General features: G+C 43.3%; 1 protein-coding gene across 1 annotated transcript; it reads left to right on the top strand.

The window, feature by feature from the left end:
• The first annotated feature begins 3,360 nt into the window (after positions 1-3,360).
• On the top strand, positions 3,361-20,576 carry LOC138204312 (chondroitin sulfate proteoglycan 4-like). The gene is made up of 22 exons (XM_069159465.1): positions 3,361-3,424; positions 6,218-6,381; positions 7,086-8,186; positions 8,331-8,741; positions 8,831-8,952; positions 10,471-10,579; positions 10,835-12,163; positions 12,640-12,732; positions 13,150-13,647; positions 13,909-14,043; positions 14,264-14,449; positions 14,589-14,771; positions 14,884-15,060; positions 15,658-15,856; positions 15,942-16,073; positions 16,515-16,690; positions 16,844-17,039; positions 17,136-17,307; positions 17,667-18,060; positions 18,229-18,381; positions 18,565-19,146; positions 19,422-20,576. The coding sequence occupies exons 1-22, from the start codon at positions 3,361-3,363 to the stop codon at positions 20,532-20,534; spliced, it is 7,689 nt and encodes a 2,562-aa protein (XP_069015566.1). The 3' UTR covers positions 20,535-20,576.
• The last annotated feature ends 1,320 nt before the right edge of the window (positions 20,577-21,896 follow it).

The following is a 21,896-nucleotide window of genomic DNA, read 5'->3' as shown; positions in this document are numbered from 1 at the left end:
TCCTTCCTCAGTGATTATTATCACCTCTTCTGAACAGCTCCTGTTTCTTTTCTTCTCTTTCAACAAGTGAGCTAAGTAAAGAAGCTATGACTCAAAGTGACTCACACTTCCATCATTTTCCTGCAGCATGTGGGCACGTACACACACACATGTTCACACACACACACACACACACACACACACACACACACACACACACACACACACACACACACACACACACACACACACACATTCACACCAGTACACACACTCACACAGACACACAAACAAAAACTCCAAGGTCCTCAAGCAAAGGTAGCAGCTGGTCTCAGCATCAAGTTGCACGTTTTGGTGAAGAAATATCAAATATCTGAAAAAGTTCCCCTCAGTATTTGAAGAGGTGCGACATAGAAAACACACACAGAGAGACACACACACACACACACACACACACACACACACACACACACACACACACACACACACACACACACACACACACGCACACACAAACAACAAAGTGTGTGAATGGTTTGGTATAATTTACGGGCCAATGCAACTTTCAGATGCCAAAGATGGAGAGAGAACACTTACTGTAATGAATGGCTGATCAAGCTCTGGCCTAAACCACAAACATACACACACACACACACACACACACACACACACACACACACACACACACACACACACACACACACACACACACATGCTCAAACCTGTGTCCCCCCCCAGACCAGACTCATCTTTGTTGAGTTTTTATTCAAAATGTCATGATATTCAAGCTAAATGTTAATAATGAGCAAGAAAAAAAAAAAAGCTGATTGTTAATTAAACATGTCTTTTCTGACTGAATGGATCTTGTCCCTCTAAATCCCTGTCTGACCACTTCTTCTTCCTGTATTCCCACTCATGTTTGAAACTCTGACCTTTCTCTCTATAGCTCTTTTCAGCTGTTTTCATGGAGCCCACTCATGAATGGATGTGTTATTCAATTATTGTAGTTATTCTGGAAATGGACGGCTGCTCGGGCCAAAGTTTACACCAGAGCCCACACGGGGTTTTAAGCCTCCTTCCATTAACTTACACCATTACTAAAACACAGTGACTCATTTATCTCGGCTTCACACGCAGGTGAATAATGTGGCGGGCTTTGTGTTCTTTCCTTTTGTCATTTGTTTAGCAACTCACCAATCAGTAGCTCTGCACTAAAATCCTCGTGAAAATTTAAACCAATAACTTGTGCGAGCATTAATGTGCAAACACGTGTCGGACACAAAGGTGAGGAAGGAAGGATGGGGAGCGAGGAGAGGAAACGAAGGGTGATTGTCACCCGTTATTTTTCCAAGAGGGAAGCAGGTTTCTGTTTTCTTGACATATTCACTTGAACACACAGCAAAGTTGTGAACGGAGTAAGAAACAGGGACCTCTGAGGCTCGTCCATCCAGATGTGTGATGTGTTTTTGTTGTTTTAGCTGCTGAGTTAAATCAGTCCCGATCCTTTGCCTCTTCCTGCTCCGTGCTGTTACCCTTATCCTCGGCCAGGTGGTTCCTGTTCTCTACCTTGTGCTCAACCAGTTTCATAGCTGTGGGCACTGCTCTCAGAATGCCACCGACACGTTTCAGGGTCTTTGAACTGCTTTCTATTGAATATTTGTACCCCACACTGCCTGTTTCACTGCAAGCAGGAGCAGAAGTGTTCATTTTTTTTCAGGTGAATTTTTGTATAGAAGATCATTTTTTGCACACGGTTACTCAGCCTCAACCCAAACCTAATTGTCATTATTTCACCATTATCCTGTCAGTTATTCTTACACGTTTCTTACCACAGCAACAGAGTCAGGCTCAGTCTTTTAATTGATTCCAGCAGTGCAAGAAACACAGTTTACAGTGTGACAAATCCCCACTGCGTCCAATTATGTAAACCATTTGTACAAAAGTGAAAACTAAATACACATGACATGTTTTTTTCTATGTGAAACCACATGTAACTTAAATATGATGGCTTTTATTGCATCACAATTGAAAGTTTAATATGAACTTTGAATTGATTCCCAAACAAATAGCAAAACTTAATGAAAGACCATAAAATTATTCATAGAGTTGCTAAAATAGTGATTTACCTTCCTGTATCAAATAAAGTTATAATTTTTTTTTTTTTATTGGAATAAGGTACATCTGTAGTTTCATTCATGCTGCTGCTATGAAATAGTTAATTTGTTAAGCAACTGTAGATCCTTTTAGAATATATTTGTTTTGTTTAGGTAACGAGCATCATGAATCCCGCTTACAAATGTGAAAAAGTGATGAGTTTAGAAATTAGAATTTGCTTTGTTGTCTGCTCGTTGAGCTTTAAAGACTTTTCCAGCCTGAGCGACGAGGCGTTAATCCTCTCAGTGTGGGACCCGGGCTCATTAAAACACACCACCCCTCTCATCAGGAAACGGACCCCGTCACCAGCTGAACTGCGACCTATTTAGGGTGTGACCCTTTCGTTAAAGAAGTGGGCTGCGGAGTCTATTATTCGGCATCCTGGGAACTAAACACAGCACTCCTTTCGAGTGGGAGTCGGGCCGAATTTGAATGAGCACTGGTTTACAGACTTCCATCTATCTGCCCATTCATTATAGTTTATCCTTTTACCCACTTGTGCTTTTACAGGGTCATGGGGAGCAGGAAGCTGTCCTAGTTTACACTGGGACAGAGGGACCACATCCTGGATTATCACAGGAGCATGTCAGATTTTAAACTCAATCAGATTATTAATTTATTTGTTCTAGAGGGAGATTTTACAGAATATTTTTCTGGAAATATACAAAGAATTGCTGTGAATACTTAAGACTGTGAATAATAAAGTGACAGTGTGTTTATTTTAACTCAAGAAAATGAAATGGATGAATGTATGTTTCCTTATAAAGGATGATGTGTGTGAAGCCTTTCTGAAAATAATTAACAAACAGCCATCCTAATAAATCAAAGCAGATGAATAGCTACACAATGAACGCAGTCTCCCTCTAGTGGAGGTGCTCTTTTCCCACGTCCCTCTCTGTCTGTAGATGCTGCGACATCGCCCCCTTGTGTTCTTGTCTGGTACTGCACCATCACGCTGAAAGGCCTCCTGGATTTGAGGGGAGGATCTGAGGGTGGAGCTCCACCTCTCTGCGCTGCCCTGCTCACAGACACAGGTAAAAAAAAAAAAAAAAATGTAAGGCTGTAATCCCAAACCAGCTGAGCAAGTACAGGCTCTCTGGAAGTTGTCATTGGTGGTAATAACATGCAGAGCCAGTGCTGCACAGTGAAGATAATGGACCACACAGTCAAGCAGCCAGATGTTGCTCTCAACTGAATGCAAATTAGATAAGAAGAAGCAAACTAACGATGGGAAGTTTAGTGGCTGGTCTGTTTCTCCTCCTGCTGATCTCCACGGGGCACGTCTATGGAGGTAAGGTGCTGCAGATTGAAAATCACCTCTTAACTGTGACATGCAACACTTAAACTGTCACTCTAAACTGTTTCTTTGTGGTCAGGCGGTGAAAAAACATTTTCCATAATAGAAGCATGTGGAAATAGGTTTTTAGCTTGTATTTATTAACAAGCTGTGGTTGTTGTTCTGATGTTATCGCCATCAAGACAAAGATAATATAAATGTCATTACAATATCCTTTATTTTTATTTTTTTTGTGCAACCTTTGATTTACATAAAAATGTGTCCATGACAGTAAGCATCTTGTTATTTAATCCACCCTAATGTTGGAGACATGTGACATATGGCAATATGCTGGATTAAATTTTGGATGCTTACAGCAACATGATGACTTCATATGATGCCACACTGCTCATTAAATGCCCCGTCCGACAGCTCAGATTTGGTTTGTGAAATGTTATCCTTTGTTGATCCTCAGAAGTGTGACATAGATAAAATAGTATCATCATACACAGGCTACACCTTTGATTTCTATGCAAAACACGTCATCTATCTATCTATCTATCTATCTATCTATCTATCTATCTATCTATCTATCTATCTATCTATCTATCTATCTATCACATTCGAGGTGTCTGCGATTGCAGGGAGATTACTAATAATCCAATGTTCACTGGTATCGTAGAGGCAGATTAGAGATGCTTTGATAGACACACTGACATATACTGACAGCGAGCTTATAGGCTTTATGCAGAGCGGCATGCTGGACCTGCCTGCTGACTGAGTACTTCTCATTGGGACCAGGGTACTATCACATAATAATAGCTTTGATATGAAACATTGTTTGTTGCAGACAGTGCATTTCCCAGCAAGAGATGAGAAGGGGGTTTAAAGGCAAAAAAATAATAATAAGGCAATAGGATGAATGAAACCAGTGCAGGCACGAAAGAAGGACAGCACCTATTGATTCTGCTGCATGTATATTTCTGATGAGGTTTTGCTGATCAAGAACACAAACATATATTCCTTGACTATTACTTATTTTACAAATTAATCTACAATGTTCGCCAGCTTGTTAGATGCTTCAACCACAAGCAAAGAGACTGAATACTATTTGAAATCGATTTTCCTGTGGGTCTGGCTTGTGCTGGTGACTGACATTTTTCTGTGTGAAATGGGAACAGAAATGATAAGCTTTTATGTCATTAACTGCTGATTTGTACACAGTACTTTAATTGTAAAATAATTGAGTTCAGTTTTCTCCTCCTCTTGCCAATTATAGATCTCTTTTACTGAGAAAATGGGACATAGCAAATAGTTTGTTGTATAAAATAGTTTGTGCTTTTCTAATCTGGTTTTTGATTTTGAGTTATTTAATTTCTCTGTTTGTTGTAAGAGAGCACACACGGACCCATTTCACTGACCTGTATTTGCTGCATGTCATGACTTCCACAAATGGACCATCGTTTTGACAGAGCACTCCAATACTGCTGCTTTGTAGGTCAAATCAATTAAAATAAAGACAGCCATACCTTTTGTTTTTATCATTTGGAGTAAGTGGTAGTTATATTGATCTAACTGCTAAATTACATGCAGATATGTTGATCTGTTCAATGTCTTTTTTACAGGCCTTTTAAGGGCCAAATGTGTGTTTGATGAACTGTAAATGCAGTGTGAGTGTGTCCTGCCCTTCTGTCGATGGTCCTGCCTTTTTTTTTTTAGCAACACTGAATGAACACGTAAAGATTGCAGTGTGTTTGTTTTTTTCCACTACCGTGATTCTGACCAAAATATCTCCCTAGTATCAGACTGATTGTTATAAAATGTTGATTCCCAGATAATGTGATGATTTTGGAGCCCCTTGACTTTTCCCCTATTGGATGAATCATCATGATATTTAGTACAGACAATTATATTATTCTCAGAAACAATAGATTCCACTGTACCAACCCTTAACTTTTTTATCCACCATCACGGTCAGGTCCAAATTTCATTCAGACCAATTTTAGTCTGTTGAAGTAAAATCATATTCACAGCTTCAGCTCTTTGCTAATTTTGTATTTAGTGCTCACTAGCAAATATTAGCATGCTAACATGCAAAACTAAGATTATAACTGTGGCAAACACACCTGCTGAACGTCAGCATGACATTGTGAGCATATTGGTGTAAGCATTTAGAGCTCTGCCTAGGTACAGCCATCCATCATGAGATAATCCATAGCAATGGTAACGACTGAAACACCTTTTTTATGTTATATTTGTACCGTGGGTTCTGACTGAACCTCTATTCAGTCAGAGCTGCTGTTTTTGGCAGCAGGATGGAGAGACTTCATAGTTGTGGAACTGACCTCAGTTAAAAGGCACGAGCTGGTTAAAACAGTAACCAACTAATGATACGTGCAGTTGTGCATGTTTGTACGACTGAACGTTCAATTTGTGTCATCTGGGTCATCAGTGAAGACTAATTAGCATCAGAACATTTCAGGATGACCCGCTGCAGAGTGCATTAGTTGTCATTAATTGAATTCAGATAGCAGGTGCAAAGTGCAGAGCAGACGCCGCATTGACAAGTCGGTCAATACAGTTTAATGGAACAGTCTTTGATCACCACCAGGCCGGCATCTCAACTGTGAAGCCACAATGGCGCCCTGAATCAACAGTTTTCACACAGCCACTGCAACGCATTAGACTGCACAGTACAAAGCCAGAAATCCTGCCATTGGCACTGATTAATAACCCTATCAAACATTTATCAATCTGGACACATGTTTGGCCCTAACTGCTCATCTGCCTCCTTTTACACTGTTACAGTTTCGTTCTACGGTGATGGCTACATCCATCTGCGGACAGTGGAAACCTCCATTCAGACGTCGATCCACGTGCAATTTCGAACCTCTATTCAGTCAGGGCTGCTGTTTTTGGCAGCAGGACAGAGAGACTTCATGCTTCTGGAGTTGATCTCTGGGCGCCTGCAGGTAAGCTATCACATCTTACTACTACACATCTCGAAAGCAACTACTAGGAATGGATGGAAGCAGGAAAAATGTTGATAATTGTTTTTTTCAGAGGACACATATTATGAGAGGAAGTGTATTTATTTGTGTTTGGTAAGATAAAGACCATTTCAATTTCAGTAATGTGGCTACAGATCAGTGAAACCTGTTTCAGGGCTCTCGTAAAAATGCCTTCCACCTTCAAAACAAGTGGGAAAATTGTCCCTCCGGCCATTTTAGCTCATGTTTGGCGTTCTATCCAGAGAAGGTCCACAAAGAAAAATGAACGCACACAACTTGGTGTCGGGTTGCTCACAGAGAGGAAAAAAAGCAAACCCCCTGGCATTGGCTTCATTTCAGAACAAGTTCCTTCATGACTGAGGTTTAGAGAGAAGACCACAATAGTTTAATGGAAACACCAAGTAAAAGGCAAAGGAAATGCTATTAAATAGCCTGGTTGCATTTGTGTTTGTGGAATAATCTTTTAATCTAAGTAACATTTCCCTTGACCTTTGTAATATGCACTTTCAAGAACTCCATCCTCTTTAAATTAATGCATTGCTCTTCTTGCCTCCTTTTGTCTTACAAATATCTGCTGGTGTTTCAGCAGAAATTAAAAAGACTTTAATTCAATGTGTCAACTTTTTCTCACTCTTTCCCTTCTCATCTCCACCTTCACCCCTCAGGTGCGTCTTGATCTAGGCTCAGGTGAGCGTTCATTACGCTCAGAGAAGGGCATCCATCTTAGTGATCTGGGGTGGCACACTATAGAGCTGACCCACACCCGCCATAATATCACTATGACCATTGACCGAAACTCTCACACCAGCCTCCGAATGCCAGGACCAGATCTGGAGCTCAGTGTGGAGGATGGACTCCTTGTTGGCGGGACAGCAGGGCTGAATCATCCCTATCTTCTCAACATCTCCACTGGGTTTAGGGGCTGTATAGACGAAGTTGTCTTCAATGAACATAATCTACTGTCCAGCCTTAGGCCATATTCTGGGTACAAGAGCGTCCACGAGGTATCTCTTGGTTGCAGTCCGCAGTTTTCTGCAACGGAAGAAGATCCTGTCAGTTTTTTCAGCTCTAAAGCGTTCATTTCTCTCCCGACGTGGGAGGTGCTTCAAGAGGGCGTGTTTGAATGTGAACTGCACCCTTCCGCCAAAGAAGAAGATGGCGTGGTCCTGTATAGCTCTGGCGACGAAGGAGGGTTTGTTGCCATTGAGATCAGAGATGGCCACCTGGTGGCATCGGTTGGAAATGAAGAGGGGATTAAAACTGAGCTGCATTCTATAACACATGTCTACAGCAACCACACCTGGTACTCCCTCCAGCTGCACTTGCTGCCTTACAATGTCCAGCTGAAGGTAGGCAAGGAGTTGGTGAGGGCCAGCCTTAGTCAGGAGCTTCAGGTCATCCAGCTCAAAGGGCCTCTCTTCCTCGGAGGGCTGGACAAAGACGCCCGGGGAGAAGGAAGACAAGCTGGATTGCCTTCTGTTCCATCTGGAGGAGCCTCCTTTAAAGGTTGCCTCCGAGAAATAAGGGTAAACACTCAAAAAACAGGCCTACCTCATGCAACAGTCACCAAGGACATCACTGTGGGCTGTAAGACAGGGCAAGCTCTACAGACAGAAACCACCATCAGTCCAACAGATCTTCCAGAGTTTGAAGTTACAACCACAGAGTCAACTACCAACAATAAGAAGAACTCTAACTTCTTGTTCCTGAAAAAGCTAGAGATTGCTGAAGGAGGCCGGGCACCACTAGAACCCAAACACATGAAGGTAGAGCTTGTCTTCTGCTGATCTGTCTATTAAGTTTTCATTTTAGTTATTTGACATGTTTCTTTCAAAAAAAAAATTAGCTGGAGTAGTTTTCACACTGCAGCACCAATACAGTACGCTGTTTCTATTTGCACTCTCTGCCAGGTGAATTTGGATTTCCGTAAATTGGGCATCCATCCATCCCAGCTGATGTTCCGCATTGAAGAGCAGCCTGTTCACGGCCAGCTCCGCTTGGACCTCAGTCCTGACCCTGATGGGATACTGGACAAGGGGCAGGAGAGGACTATCACAATAGGAACAGAGGAGCATGACCGGACGTTCAGTATGCTAGACCTGTGGCAGGGCCGGGTGATGTACGTTCACAGTGGTTCAGAGGACGAGAATGACTTTTTCATATTTTCAGTCTTCTCCAGCAATAAGAAGGAGCTTCCTGTGTTTCTGAAGGACAACCGTCTGCACCGGTTTGACATTAGCATCAGTCCTGTCAATGATGCACCTGTGCTTAGCCTGCCGGAAGGAAACCTTTTTAGTCTGCTGGAGAAGTCCAAAAGACAGGTAGGCACAACAGAATCCAAGGCTGGTGTGAATATTTGTGTTAATTAAGCATAAGAAAGTCAAAATTAATGCATCCACAATGCCCCCAGCTGACAACAGATGTGCTGAGAGTGTCAGACCCTGACAGCAGTCCAGAGGAGCTGGTTTTCAGCTCCCTGGGAAACCTCAACAGCGAGGCTGGATACCTTGAGCACCAGGATTACCCCGGCAGGTTGGTGCTATGGCTTTACAGAGCCTCGCTAATCTTATAACCAGCCAGAGGTCTGTTGGTGAAGTGACTGTTTGTATGTAAATAAAAGCCAAGCTTGAAAAAGAAAATGTTACTGGTTTCTCGATGAAGGCAGCCTCTCCTATTGCTGTTCAGGAGCTCAATTGTAACATCACTGTAGTCAGCAACTGATTAGTGTGACCACTGTACTTATCTAAGTGTTATCTGAAGGCAATTAGGACATGGTTGAGGTTCTTGAAGACATTTCACCTCTCATCCAAAATGTTTCTCCTGTTGGGTGGGAAATCCCAGAACCCTCTTGTGTGGTTGTTAACACCCTGTGAGTCGTTGACCCGCCCAGCTGTCCTGTAAACCGTTAAGGTCACGAATCATGGTTTCAATGAATGTCATTCTTCCTGGTGTGGGATTTTAGGACTGAGAAAGTCGGACCCAAATGAAAGGCAAACGGCTCGTAAAAAAATAAAGATTATTATAATTTCAAAAAGCAGAACTGTAAGAACACCATACAACAAAAAGCAAACCAAGCTAGAGCTCATAAAAAACATTTAACAAAAGTAGCAAAGGAAAGCCAAACAAAAAATGCAGATACAAAAGAACTTACTGAAAAACTAATTAAAATCCACAGAAGGGAAAAGGCAGGCAGCGGAAGCAAGGCGACTGGGGGGACACTGGGGGACACTGGGGGGGACACTGGGGGAACACAAACAAAACAGTCTGAACTCAAGGCAGACAAACTAACAAAAAAAGGGGATGAAAACCAGGGGAATATATACTGACACAGGTGATTGGAAAGTGAGTGCAGGTGGGGCTGATTGGGGAACTGAAACTAGGTGAGGTGGGTGTGGCAGGCAGGAAAAACACCAGGGAAAGAGAGAAGACAGAGGACCACAGGTGAACACAAGGAGAAACAGGGCAGACACTAAGACCTTAAAAGAAAAAACAGAAAACAAGCTCAAAACATGTCAAAAGCAACTTCCAAACTAAAATAGCACTCAAACTGAGATAAGGACATCAAATCATACAAGATCATGACAATAAGTGTTGTCATTCAAATTGGACATAGATAGCTTCTTTCATTCCTTATTCAAACGGTCAAAATGTGTACATTGCTGTCCTCAAAAAAAGATTCCTTCTCCGTCAGATGTAGGTTGACTGCTGAGAGGTTGGCTCTCCTGTGTTGTCCATGCGCTTGGGAAACCATTGTCTTACTTTTTTTTAATGCTGTTCAGAAGCGTGGGACTCCCCACCAGTTAGTTAGAACTGAAGAAGTGTTTTGGATAAGAGGTGAAATGTTTTCAAGAACCTCAAGCAAGTGCATATGCATTAAACACTGAAATATACAATAACCTCGATGACTGAGAGTCTTCTCTGATTGGACCACTGTACTGTTCTGTAGGTGATCCTAACCTCCAGTCTCAGTTTACAGCATCAGACAAACAACCAGTAAATCAGAAAACAGATTGAAACTTGGATAATAACAGGACTGCATCTATCTTCCAGGGCCATCAACTTGTTCTCCCTAAATGATCTGGAGGAGGGTAAAATCAGTTTTGTCCACTCAGGGGTCTCCACCTCCAGGCTGGCACTCAGGGTCAGCGATGGGCAGAAAGTGAGTAGTGTAGTCGCTTCACAAGATGCAATAAGCTCATAAATTGTAACCACAAACTGTGTACAAAGAATTTAAAGTTAACGCATTTTCCATATCACGTTCATTAGAGTTGATGTTGTAGAAGTGGATTTACAGTGGATTAATTGACCCTCTCTGTCACTCTATCCTCATTTCCTCTTGCCTCCTTTCAACTCCCATTTCTATTTTTTATCCTATCCTCTCCTGTGGTATTCTTCTTGCCTCCCCTTTCTGCAGCTGAGTAACACAGTGGTTTTGAGGATCATGACGGTATTGCTCGAACACAAGCTCGTGAATAATACCGGACTGCAAGTGAACCAAGGCGAGGCTTCTGTCATCACCACCTATCACCTCGCAGTACAAATTAATGTGGCTGATCCTACAGTAGACATCTGGTATGACGTTACAGAGTTGCCACAATATGGCGAGCTCCAGAGGTTTCACTCAAGTGGCGAGTGGAAACCGATAACCTCTTTCTCTCAGAAACTTCTTGAAATAGAACGGATCCGATACCTCAACACCTACTATGGCCTACAGACTCAGACCAACATCACAGATCACTTCAAATGTAAAATCAGCATTGAGTCCTTGGCCAAAGAAGAGGTTGTTTTCCCCATATTGGTACGTTGGATTCACTTCAAAATCACGCGAAGCAAGATGGAGGTCAATGGCCTTCTGATTACCGTTGTCACTCCTGAGGACCTCCATGTGATTTCTAAGGGTGTTAAACTCAATGAGAGCGACCTCTACTTCCGGCTCCTAACAGTACCAAAAAAAGGGCAGCTGTTGCTCAACAACAAAGTTCTACAAAGGAACTCAACCTTCAGCCAGAAGAACATCACAGATGGTTTGGTGAAGTATGAGCTTCTCAACAAGCTGAACGATGACACAAGAGACACGCTCAGCTTTCAGGTGTTTTCATCGCATGCCAACTCAAAGACGTACGAATTTAGAATCAACATCAAAGCCGAGTCGACCGCCGTCACAGTTGTAACCAAAGGCCTTTCGATTGTGGAAGGAGGGAGTAAAGTAATCACCAAAGATATTCTGTTTACTCACACAGCAAGTAACCGGAAGGTCCTCTACAATATTACGGTGAGCCCCAGGCACGGGCAGATAAGGAAGATAAACCTCTCCAACTCAACTTCAATTAATGACAACATTTTGATGTTCACAAATCAGGATATCGCTGAGGGGAGGATCATGTACGTTCATGATGACAGTGAGACCAAGCAGGACTACTTTGCATTTCAGGTTGTGGTTTACAAACCGCAAAAACACCCAAACAAGAAGGAGGAAAAAAACACAGCAGAGCACACCTTCAATATCTCCGTGCAGCTTGTCAATGATCAGAGACCTGTCAGGGTTGTCGATAAAGTTTTCCATGTGGCCCGCGATGGCCAGAGGTTGGTAACAGTGAATGACCTTCGTTTCCGGGACGATGACTCTGACTTTGAGGACAGCTGGTTGGTGTACACTCGGAGGGGGATACCCATGGGAGAGCTGGTTCAGGCTAGCAATCCCAGTCACAAGGTGTACGAGTTCACGCAGCGCGACCTCGAACAAGTGAGCACAATTTTTCTTTTCAGATACTTGGTGAATCAACTGTTATCAAAGCTATACGGATTGACCAGGGCAAATTTAGGGCTAGGGATAGGGTTAGAGGTCGGTCATACAAAGGGTAAGACATGATCAGTTTTTTTTTAAAAATCGGGATAAGGGTGTGACTATTTGGATAATCTAAAGTCCTTCATACTGTCATGTTACTCACCTTTGCACACTTGGACAGTTTTTTGGAAACTTGCAAAATCAGCTTTGCAGTTTTCAGTGTTGGAGAGGTGTGGAGTGAGAGGGTTTCAGACACAGTTTCAAGATTCAACCATCACTTTAAAACAGCTGCCCTTAACCTGTGAATACTCTGTTTGACTTATGCTGAAACAGTAATAAATATGTTTTATTTTATCCTTTGCATTTTTATTATTAAGCCTGCTAATGTTTTTTCCTCTTTTGTCATCATTGTCTCCTCTTTTCTCTCCTCTCAGAAAAAGGTATTGTTTGTCCACGGTGGAGTGAGTTTTGGGCGTTTTGTGCTTTTCGTAACAGATGGGAAACATTATGTTTCAACACTGCTGCAGGTGATTACAATATGTTGTCTTTGGTCTGGTATCTATTTAGTTTGTGGCTGGTATTTATGCTTTTGTTAAAGAGTGACAGTGGAATGATGACATTGGGACATTGCCCATTCATCGACTTCACTGGAAAAGTACCAGTGGTGGCCAAGTGGCTAATTTTTCAACTACGGTTCCTTGTCAGTATGTTGAATTGTCCGAGAGAACAATGATAGAGATAACAGAGAGGCAGGCAAAAATATCAGTGGTTAAACAACCATTTAAAGGTTAAAAAGTAGTGAGCCAAGCAGTATTCAGCTAGTGTTTAGGTATTACCCAGCGCTTTTACTGTGAAGATAAGTAAATCTCCTGATGTCTGAATTGTGGTCAGATGAAACATTGTACGTAACTAATTTGTGTCTGTTTTGTACCTGGCTGGTGCAGGTGATGGCCCAGGATCCTTACGTGCAGGTGGAGAACAACACGGGTCTCATGGTCCAGAGAGGTGGGATCACAACCCTGACCTCTGCTAACCTGAGCGTCTTCAGCAACCTTGACATCCGAGACCCACAGGAAGTGACATTCGAGGTCTTCCTTCCACCTAAACACGGTTTACTCTGCTTTAAGAATGGAGATGGTGAAAGTCTACCGGAAGCAAATGCAATTTCAATATTCACCCAGCGAGACTTGGTGGCAGGGCGCCTGGCATATCGCCACGACAGTAGCCAAGAGTTGTTGGATGGCTTCAATGTGACGGCAAGAGTGAGAAACAGGAGCCCAGAGAGGCGACTGGAAAGAGGGAGGAGGGAGGCACATCTGGACATTGGAGTGCCAGTAAAAATATACCTGGAGAGTCATCAGAGGCCACCGACAGTCGTAAACAACCATCCAGTGGTGGTGGCAGAGGGACAGAATGCCTCTGTAAGCAAGGAACATTTAGAGGTAACCCGTTGCACTTCAACGCAAGTTTATTGTTTATTTTCTGTGATCTTTAAACGTGGTCATATTATGAGATGTTAATTTCTAGCTGCAGTCTACATTTTAAAATGTATTTTGTTCCATACCCATTATTGTCCACCATCATTTTTGTGATATTTTATAGCTCATTAATGTCATAGGTTAATGTTGTTGTCATTGCAGGGTGTGGGATTTCTTCTTCTCTATTATTTGCAAATATGAACTTAGGCTCTGTCTTTCCACCAGGTGGTTCATGAAGACAGCCAGCCGTCAGAGATAGTTTTTACTGTTCAAAGTCCTCCCACGCTGGGCGTCATTCAGATGTTATCCACCGACAACAAGCATCAAAAGACAAATAGAGAACAGCAGCACCTCTATAAGGTACAGCCATTGTTAACTCAGCTTTTTTTAGGTTTAAAATTGGCTTTCTGGAGCAAGATCTTCCACGATGTTTACGTACTACCTTGATGATCTTTGTCTATCTGCAGCTAATTTCCTAATCATCATATCATATTTCTGTGCACAATAATTGTTTAGCAACATTTGAATCACACACAGAAAGAGAACTTGAAGGGTTTGTCTTCTCCATTCCTCCATGTAGAGTGTCAGTGAGCAGCCAACAACCTCTTTCACCCAGGAGGATCTCAACCAGGGCCTGATCACCTATCATCAGCAGACTGCGGGAAGTGTCAACGACTCCGTTCTGTTGGAGGCAACCAACGGGGTGACAAAAGTGGGACATATCAGGCTAGAAATTGATATCATTCCAACCCTGCTTCCTCTACAGGTATAACGGGTTTGTGTATAACATAGTCAATTAATTTACCGTCATGAAATGATTACATTGAGGTCGACTTACAAAGCAATTTAGGGATCCACCAACAAACCATTCAGTCAGTACTTTCTTCTGTTCATTGATTCTCCAGGTGTCTGACTTGACCTTAGATGAGGGGTCGTCCCTGCCCCTGACCTCTGATATCATCAAGGTTGCCAATCATCACTTCTCAGGAATGAACTTCCTGTACCAGGTCATCATTCCCCCGCGATACGGACACTTGGAGCACAACCGGATCCCGGGGATGCCCATCACTGCTTTCACACACACTGAGGTTCGACAGAGCCCACATGAAAACCCCATTCGGTTAACGCTAATATATTATTAATACATCTAAAATGTTTTAATGTATACTTTAATTCCTTCCAACCAACATGCGTTTCCAGGTGGAACGTGAGTACATCTCCTATATCCATGATGGCACCGACACACTGACAGATAACTTCACCATTGTGGCCAATCAGACGGAAATCAGGAAACACAGTCTGCCCTGCACTGTTCACATCAACGTCACACCTGTTAATGATGAGAGTCCTGTTGTTACAACCAACCGTGGCCTGAAGGTGGGAAATTCCTAATGAGTAAGAGTAGACATGATAATTATTTTGGTCTAAGATTAGGTTGAAGAGGCTGAATGTGAACACTTTTATTTTGTAAAAAAGGACAACACTGAAACTGACAGAACAGATGAAACTTGATTATGCTTTTACAACACGACAAATAAATGGATAGATATCTTGTAAAACATAACTATTTGCGAGTTTGATGAGAGGATCACAGTAGCTATGACGTCTGTTTGCTAAATATGAAGAGCCAGCAGGTGAGCTTATCTTAGCGTAAAGACTCCTCATGAAACACCAACTTGTGGTTGTTGCTTTTCTGTTTGTGAATGATAATTAAAAAAAAAAAAGTGTTAATTTGGTAAATATGTAGTAGTGCTGGTAGGCCTTTGTGGAGAGCCAGGCTAGCCCCTGCTTTCAGTCTTTATGCTAAGCTAAGGTAAGCTAATTGTCTCCTGTTTTAAACTTTATACTGAGCCTACAGAAATAAGGTTGGCGCCAATGACCAATGACTCTCGACAAGAAAGTGAATATATGTATTGTTCAAGATGTTTATCGCCTTCCTGTCCTTTCCGTCCAACTATCTTTTTGGTTCTTCAGGTGTGGGTGGGTTCGGTGACAGAAATAACCGTCGATGATCTGAGCGCCAAGGACTCTGACTCGCCACCTGATGGGCTAGAGTTTGTTGTCACACCACCCAGCAATGGCCACCTGTCTCTGAAGAGTGCCCCCTCCAGACACATCCTGAACTTCACCCAAAATCACATACAAAGCCGACAACTGGTGTTTGTACACAGTGGTGAGCATTGCGTTGCTATTGCCGGTATCATTTTCTAAAAGACTTTTAGTGTAACGTGTGAGTCAACCCTTTGGTCCTTGTGTAGGTGCGTTGTCAGGTGGCTTTCATTTCCAGGTGAATGATGGCATGAACTTCGCCCCTCGCCAGATCTTCAGCACAACTGCCCACTCTTTGGTCCTCACCCTGCAGAGAAACCACCCCATGGAGGTCTACCCAGGTATAACTACTCACAGCCTCCAGAGTAATTGTAGTGTAATATAGTATACAACAATGCCACTGGGTGGCCTCGCTACTCTTAAGCCACAGTGCGTTATGTTTACACCTACACAAACAGGTTACAGTTCCTCTGTCCACACTCGGTGCCAGAGTGATTGTGTGTCTTTCCACGATTCTAACCAAACATATGTGTCGGTGGTCTTCACCATCAAGATGACATAAGTGTAGCTGTTATTCTGATGTACAGCCACAAGTAGAATATTTCATGTTGGTGTTTGTATCTTGGCCAAAATATGCTTAATGGTACCTATGTGGAAACACAAAATCTTTAAATGAAAGACCTAATGGATTTAATATGCAACTCATTTAATCATTCATTAAATTGTTGTTGTTGTTGTCATCTTTTCCTCTTTCTCTCACTGTGTCTTTGCTGCTCTTGAAGGCTCTGTGACACCGATCTCAGAGCAGGAGCTTCAGGTGGTAACCAACAACGTCAGTAACATCAGAAGAAACCAGTCCGTGGTCTTCGCGTTGACTGCTCCTCCTAAACTCGGCCGCCTGCTCCGACGAATGCCCGACAACTCCACAAGACACATTTCCACATTCACACAGAGCATGGTAGGGATGTCTGTGTGTGCATGTGTGTTGGTCTTATTATATTTTGGATGACAGAGCCTTATATATTTGTCAGTCTTTGTATCAGGAGCAAACTTGTGTTTATTTCTAAAGTAAAATGATTCTCTCTTCATTTCTTTTCTCATTTTCTCTCAGGTGAATGATGGAGTTATCTTGTACGATCAAAACAATCCAGAGTCAGTGGGATGGTCGGCTGCAGACGCTTTTTCTTTCACAGTGTCTTCTCCTCCTGCTTTTCTTCCGCCGCACACCTTCACCATCCTGATCTCCTACCAAGCCAATGAACATCATGACAGCCTTCAACACAAGACCAGGCTTCTGAACAATGCAGGTAGTCCATAGCTCTCTCTCAGATGGATAAGCATCTTGTACCAGGAAGAACATAAGTTCAAGTAGGCCAGGTTTACTGTCTGTATCTGTCACTCAGGTGCCGTGGTGGCCGAGGGAGGCCGGGTGACGATTGACAGGTCGAAGCTCGATGCCTCTAATCTCCTGGGAAAAGTTCCAGAGTCCCACCGGAAAGACCACCACATCATGTATCGTGTTATTTCTCTGCCCCGCCACGGAGTTCTGTCTATACGAGGACATAATCTCACCAGGTGCTTGGCTCTTTTCTTCATGTCTCACTTAATTACCTGGACAGTAAAATCAACCGTATTAATGTAATAGCAAACACAGAGCAAAAGTAAATAAGATTCACAGTTCTATACACCAACACAGACACTGCAGTACGACCTAACAGTGAGATGTGATTTGTCAAAATAAAGGAGATTTTATACAGTTCTATTTTATTTTATAGGATACATCATCCAAATGCAATAAACAAGTATTACATGACAGCGAGTGACGGACTTTTGCGCAAGTTAAAAAGTACAGAATGATTCTTTTGAGATCAAATGTTTACTTCTACCACTGATTCAATAGTAAGTATGACTTTTGGGTTCTCATCTTTTCCCAGAAACCAACCAGATTTCTCCCAGGTTACCCTGAACAAGTTTGGCATCACATATATCCACGATGACTCGGAGACGACGAGCGACAGCTTCACTTTCAAGGCCTGGGTGGCTTCTTTAGATCTCTCGTCCTCTTCCCCCATATCGGCCTTGTCTGCTTTTTCCTCTGATTCCTCCTCTTCCACCTCCTTTTCCCCTCTCTATTCGGCTGCGTCGACCTCCTTTTCGTCATTAGACTCGGTTGCTCATCGGCGAGTCAAAGACAGCATGGCGGTGACAGAGATGTTCAACATCACAGTGACACCTGTCAACGACCAGCCGCCGCTGATCAGGAGCAGAGCCCCCAGTGTGAAGGTTGTAGTCGGAGAGAGTGTCGTACTCGGGCCAGACAATCTTCAGGTGGGCCAGTTCAAATTTCTGTTATTTTCCAATTACTAATAGGAGGAGTTTTCTGTGCACACGCAGACTAACCAAAATGCTCTGATTTGATCTTTGAGCATCTTTCTTTGGGAGAACAGTCCATTTAAAGTCTTGTAAAACCCAATCCTCGACCTTCTATGTGTTCAGGTTGAGGACCACGATACGCCCCCAGAAGAGCTGCACTACCTGGTGATTCGTAAACCCAACAACGGCTACCTAACGCTGGGGGAGAGACTGGAGCCAGTGACCTCCTTCACCCAGTATGACGTCAACCATGGCCGGCTGCATTTTATACAGCAGGTAACTTGGACTTTACTGCTCCTGTTCCATTGTGCAAGTGTGTGTGCATTATGAATGTTCCTATGAAGCCCAAATGGATGTTTTATGGAATTATACAATTGCTTCAGGCTGTTTGCTGTTAACTATTTTTGGCACTTTTCATTAAATTTCTTTTGTACTTCATTTCCATGTTTTCTTCTTCAGGGTGAGCCCTCGACAGGAGTTTTCTACTTCAACGTAACTGACGGACATCACCGTCCACTCTACAAACTATTCAGTTTGGAGGTAATTAAGCCCTCTGTCTCCATGGTGAACAACACTGGCCTGTCATTGGTCCAAGGCCGGACTGCAGTGGTCCTGACAACCAACCAGCTGGCAGCTCAAACCAACAGTCGGAGCCGGGCCAATATTTCCTACACGGTAACCACGCACCCTCGTCATGGACGCATCGCCATCAACGACCAGGAGGTCAACACCTTCCGCCATGAGGACCTCCAGTTTGGTCGCGTCGTCTATCACATGACCGAGCTCAGCGAATCGGAGGATAGCTTCCAAATCTCAGTGTCAGCTTCGTCTTCTGGTGTTGACTATGGAAATTTGACAGCGCAGACAGTGGAGGTAACTGTGCGGCCTCTGATCTACCTGAGAGAACCAGTTAGAGTTCCCAGCGGTATCGCGGTGAAACTGGGGAAAGCCATGATCGACGCCTCTGAGCTGGCGAGAATCACCCGAGTGGACCCGGTCTTTGAGGTTCTCTCTCCACCGAGACATGGAAAACTAGTCAAGGTAAAGCTTTTTGTTGTAATCTGTGAAATATTGGAGACCGGTAGTTTCAACTCAAGTCTTGTATGTTGGACCTTCTCACATCATTTAGGCAGTCCCTCCCTTTCAACTGCATTACCACATGAATACAATGAGGCACTGACCCTGAAGCTATCCTTAGATCCAAAGATACCCCACAGCTGGACTGTGTATTCGCGTCTAGCAACTTTTGAATCTGAAGGATCTGTCATGAACTGCTGTTGACAATCACCTCTGTGTCTCTGTGTGGATGTATGCAGATGACCTACGACCCTAACCGAGCATCAGAGGTCCTGAAGTCATTTACGTTCAGAGATGTGGTGCAAGGCCGAGTCGCCATCGAGGAGACTCTCAGTGATGGTGACAACCAACTGAATGGTAACGAATCCACGCTCACAACAGCTCGAGGCCACGCCCCCGCCAGACCGCTCAACGATTCTTTCACCTTCCTGGTGAAGGCTGGACCAGTCCAGCCAGCAAAGGGTGAGCTTCACTTCACCATCTTACCCCACCACCAGATGCATCATGGCCCGAGTGGTGCGAGTCATGAGCACACAACAACCCGTCAACAACCTGGGACTACTACTGGAGGAGGGAGGGGAGTTGGACGAGGAGGATCCACGACGCACAGTGGGGTCGGGGTGGGTTTGCACCCTCACATTTTGTCGCACAAGAACCACAACAGGACACAGCACAAGCAGAGGCCACACAACCGCTGGGGGAACCACACGCGCAATGGGAGTCATGGAGGAAGATCGGGGAGCAGTGCAGAGGGAGGAGGAGGAGGCCATGGACATGCAACACAGCGCCACACTCCTTCTATCCAAGAGGAACTTGGTGCCATGAACCCTCCTGACATCCACCCGGTTCATGTCGAGGTCCTGCCTCGCCCTGCCTCCGACCCGCTCCTCATTATCCTGCCGCTGCTGGTGTGTTTGTTCCTCATCGTGATCCTTGTAGTTTTGATTTCAGTGTTCCGCCACCGCAAGGAGAAGCAGGCCCGGCTGCGGCTCATGCAGCAGCTCGCTGCGTTGCCGTTACCCACTGAGGACAGCCCCTTCCTGGGCCGGTCAGAGCGGAGCGTGGCTATTCCCTCTGTGGTGGTCACCCAACTCAGCTCTTTAAGCTGTCCATCCTCCCCGAGGATGACCATAAGTCCCAGGAGGAGGAGTCTGGCCCCTGGGATGACCTTCTGGGGGCCCTTTGAAGCTGATGTAGCAGGCAGCAATGAGAATATTAGAAGTTGTAACATTGATGAAAGAGATACTGTAACTTGTGGCAATGCCCTTCCAACTATTACTGCTGGATTCAAGACCTCTGTGAGATCTCAGTCCCCTACTCCGACTCTAAAAGACAACCAGTACTGGGTTTGATGGAGGTCATTCACAGGAAAACTGTGCCTTAGAGGTGTGTTATTGGTTTAAAGATTATAGATGGTATATTTCTGCTTTCCAGGGAATATATATGGTCAAATAAGGCACATCTAACATGTTTTGAAAAGAGGACAAAAATATGCAAAATGTATGATGGCTATCATATTTATGTCATTTCACTAACCGAACACGTCTTTGTTATAATAACAATGTACTAAAAAAAGCAACATGAAGTACTTTTCAAAGTAAACAGTTAATTATTACTGCTTAGGAAGCTGTTTATTTTGTCCTTTCAATGTGTTACTGTGTTTTTTTCTGCTACAGCAGCATGATACAAAGATACCACTTTTGTTCCCAACAGTCTCCAACTAATTCCTGAAAACACTGTTTTTAACATCTACAGTTACGATGAATCGACCTGTATTTTTGGAACTGTTGCCGAACAAGGAAGTGAAACATGGATTGAGGTTTATTGTATTGACAGTAAATCACATTTAAAGCAGCTGAATTTGGAGTCAGCTTGCATGTCAAGTTAGTCATATAAATGGTAATTGCCACCTCTCACCTAAAAGTGTTGCACACTGTACAGATTAGCTGTGTTACTTTTTCAAAACCAGGTGTTAGATAAGTATTGCAAGAGTAGTGTTTGTTTGTATGTGTGACTAAAGGTACTGTCAGCTTCCAAGTCCATCCACGCACACAGTAACATCGGCCCCTCAGGCACCGACACAGGTGTTTGTCATTTGTCTGATTCCATTCCTGCTGAAAGGCGGTGAGCACAATAACTGCTTCTGATGCAATATTATAGATGCATTGTGCGATATAGACATCAGTTGCTTCCTCCATTCGTGACTGACTTCAGCATTATTGCCACTTTTGACCCATTATGTACCTGCATCTGTTTGCCATGCACTGTGAAAAATATTTTTAATAAAGATATTTCTGAATACCTTCTGTGTGATAAACTCAAAAACAATAAGTGCAAAACATCAGACTGTGAAGTAAAAACTAAGAAAGGGGATCCAAGTTGATCTTCTTTGAGTTTCAGAGGATCTTTTTTTTTTTACTACTTTGTTAATCATCGACACCAACAAGCTGTCCATCTGTTGATAATAAACAAGCACATTTTAAAAGCGGAGTACTGAAAACACATAAAAACCTGACAATGTGTGACAATTTCATAAACTATGTTGTAGGTTTTATGTAAATTACAAAATTAGGCCTGTGCCAGAAGACCCATTCAATAATCAAAGACAAAAAGACAAAGGCTTTCACAGGGTTTAGCCTACATGCACATAAATCCTTTTCTTATTTTTAGTCAGAACTTGTTTCCAGATGTACACTGACCCCATTTATGCACAA

Source organism: Embiotoca jacksoni, unplaced genomic scaffold, assembly GCF_022577435.1.
Source record: "Embiotoca jacksoni isolate LCO1_2020_lvr unplaced genomic scaffold, fEmbJac1.0.p SCAF_10, whole genome shotgun sequence".
Classification (NCBI taxonomy): domain Eukaryota; kingdom Metazoa; phylum Chordata; class Actinopteri; family Embiotocidae; genus Embiotoca; species Embiotoca jacksoni.
This window is presented reverse-complemented; position numbering and strand designations above follow the sequence as displayed.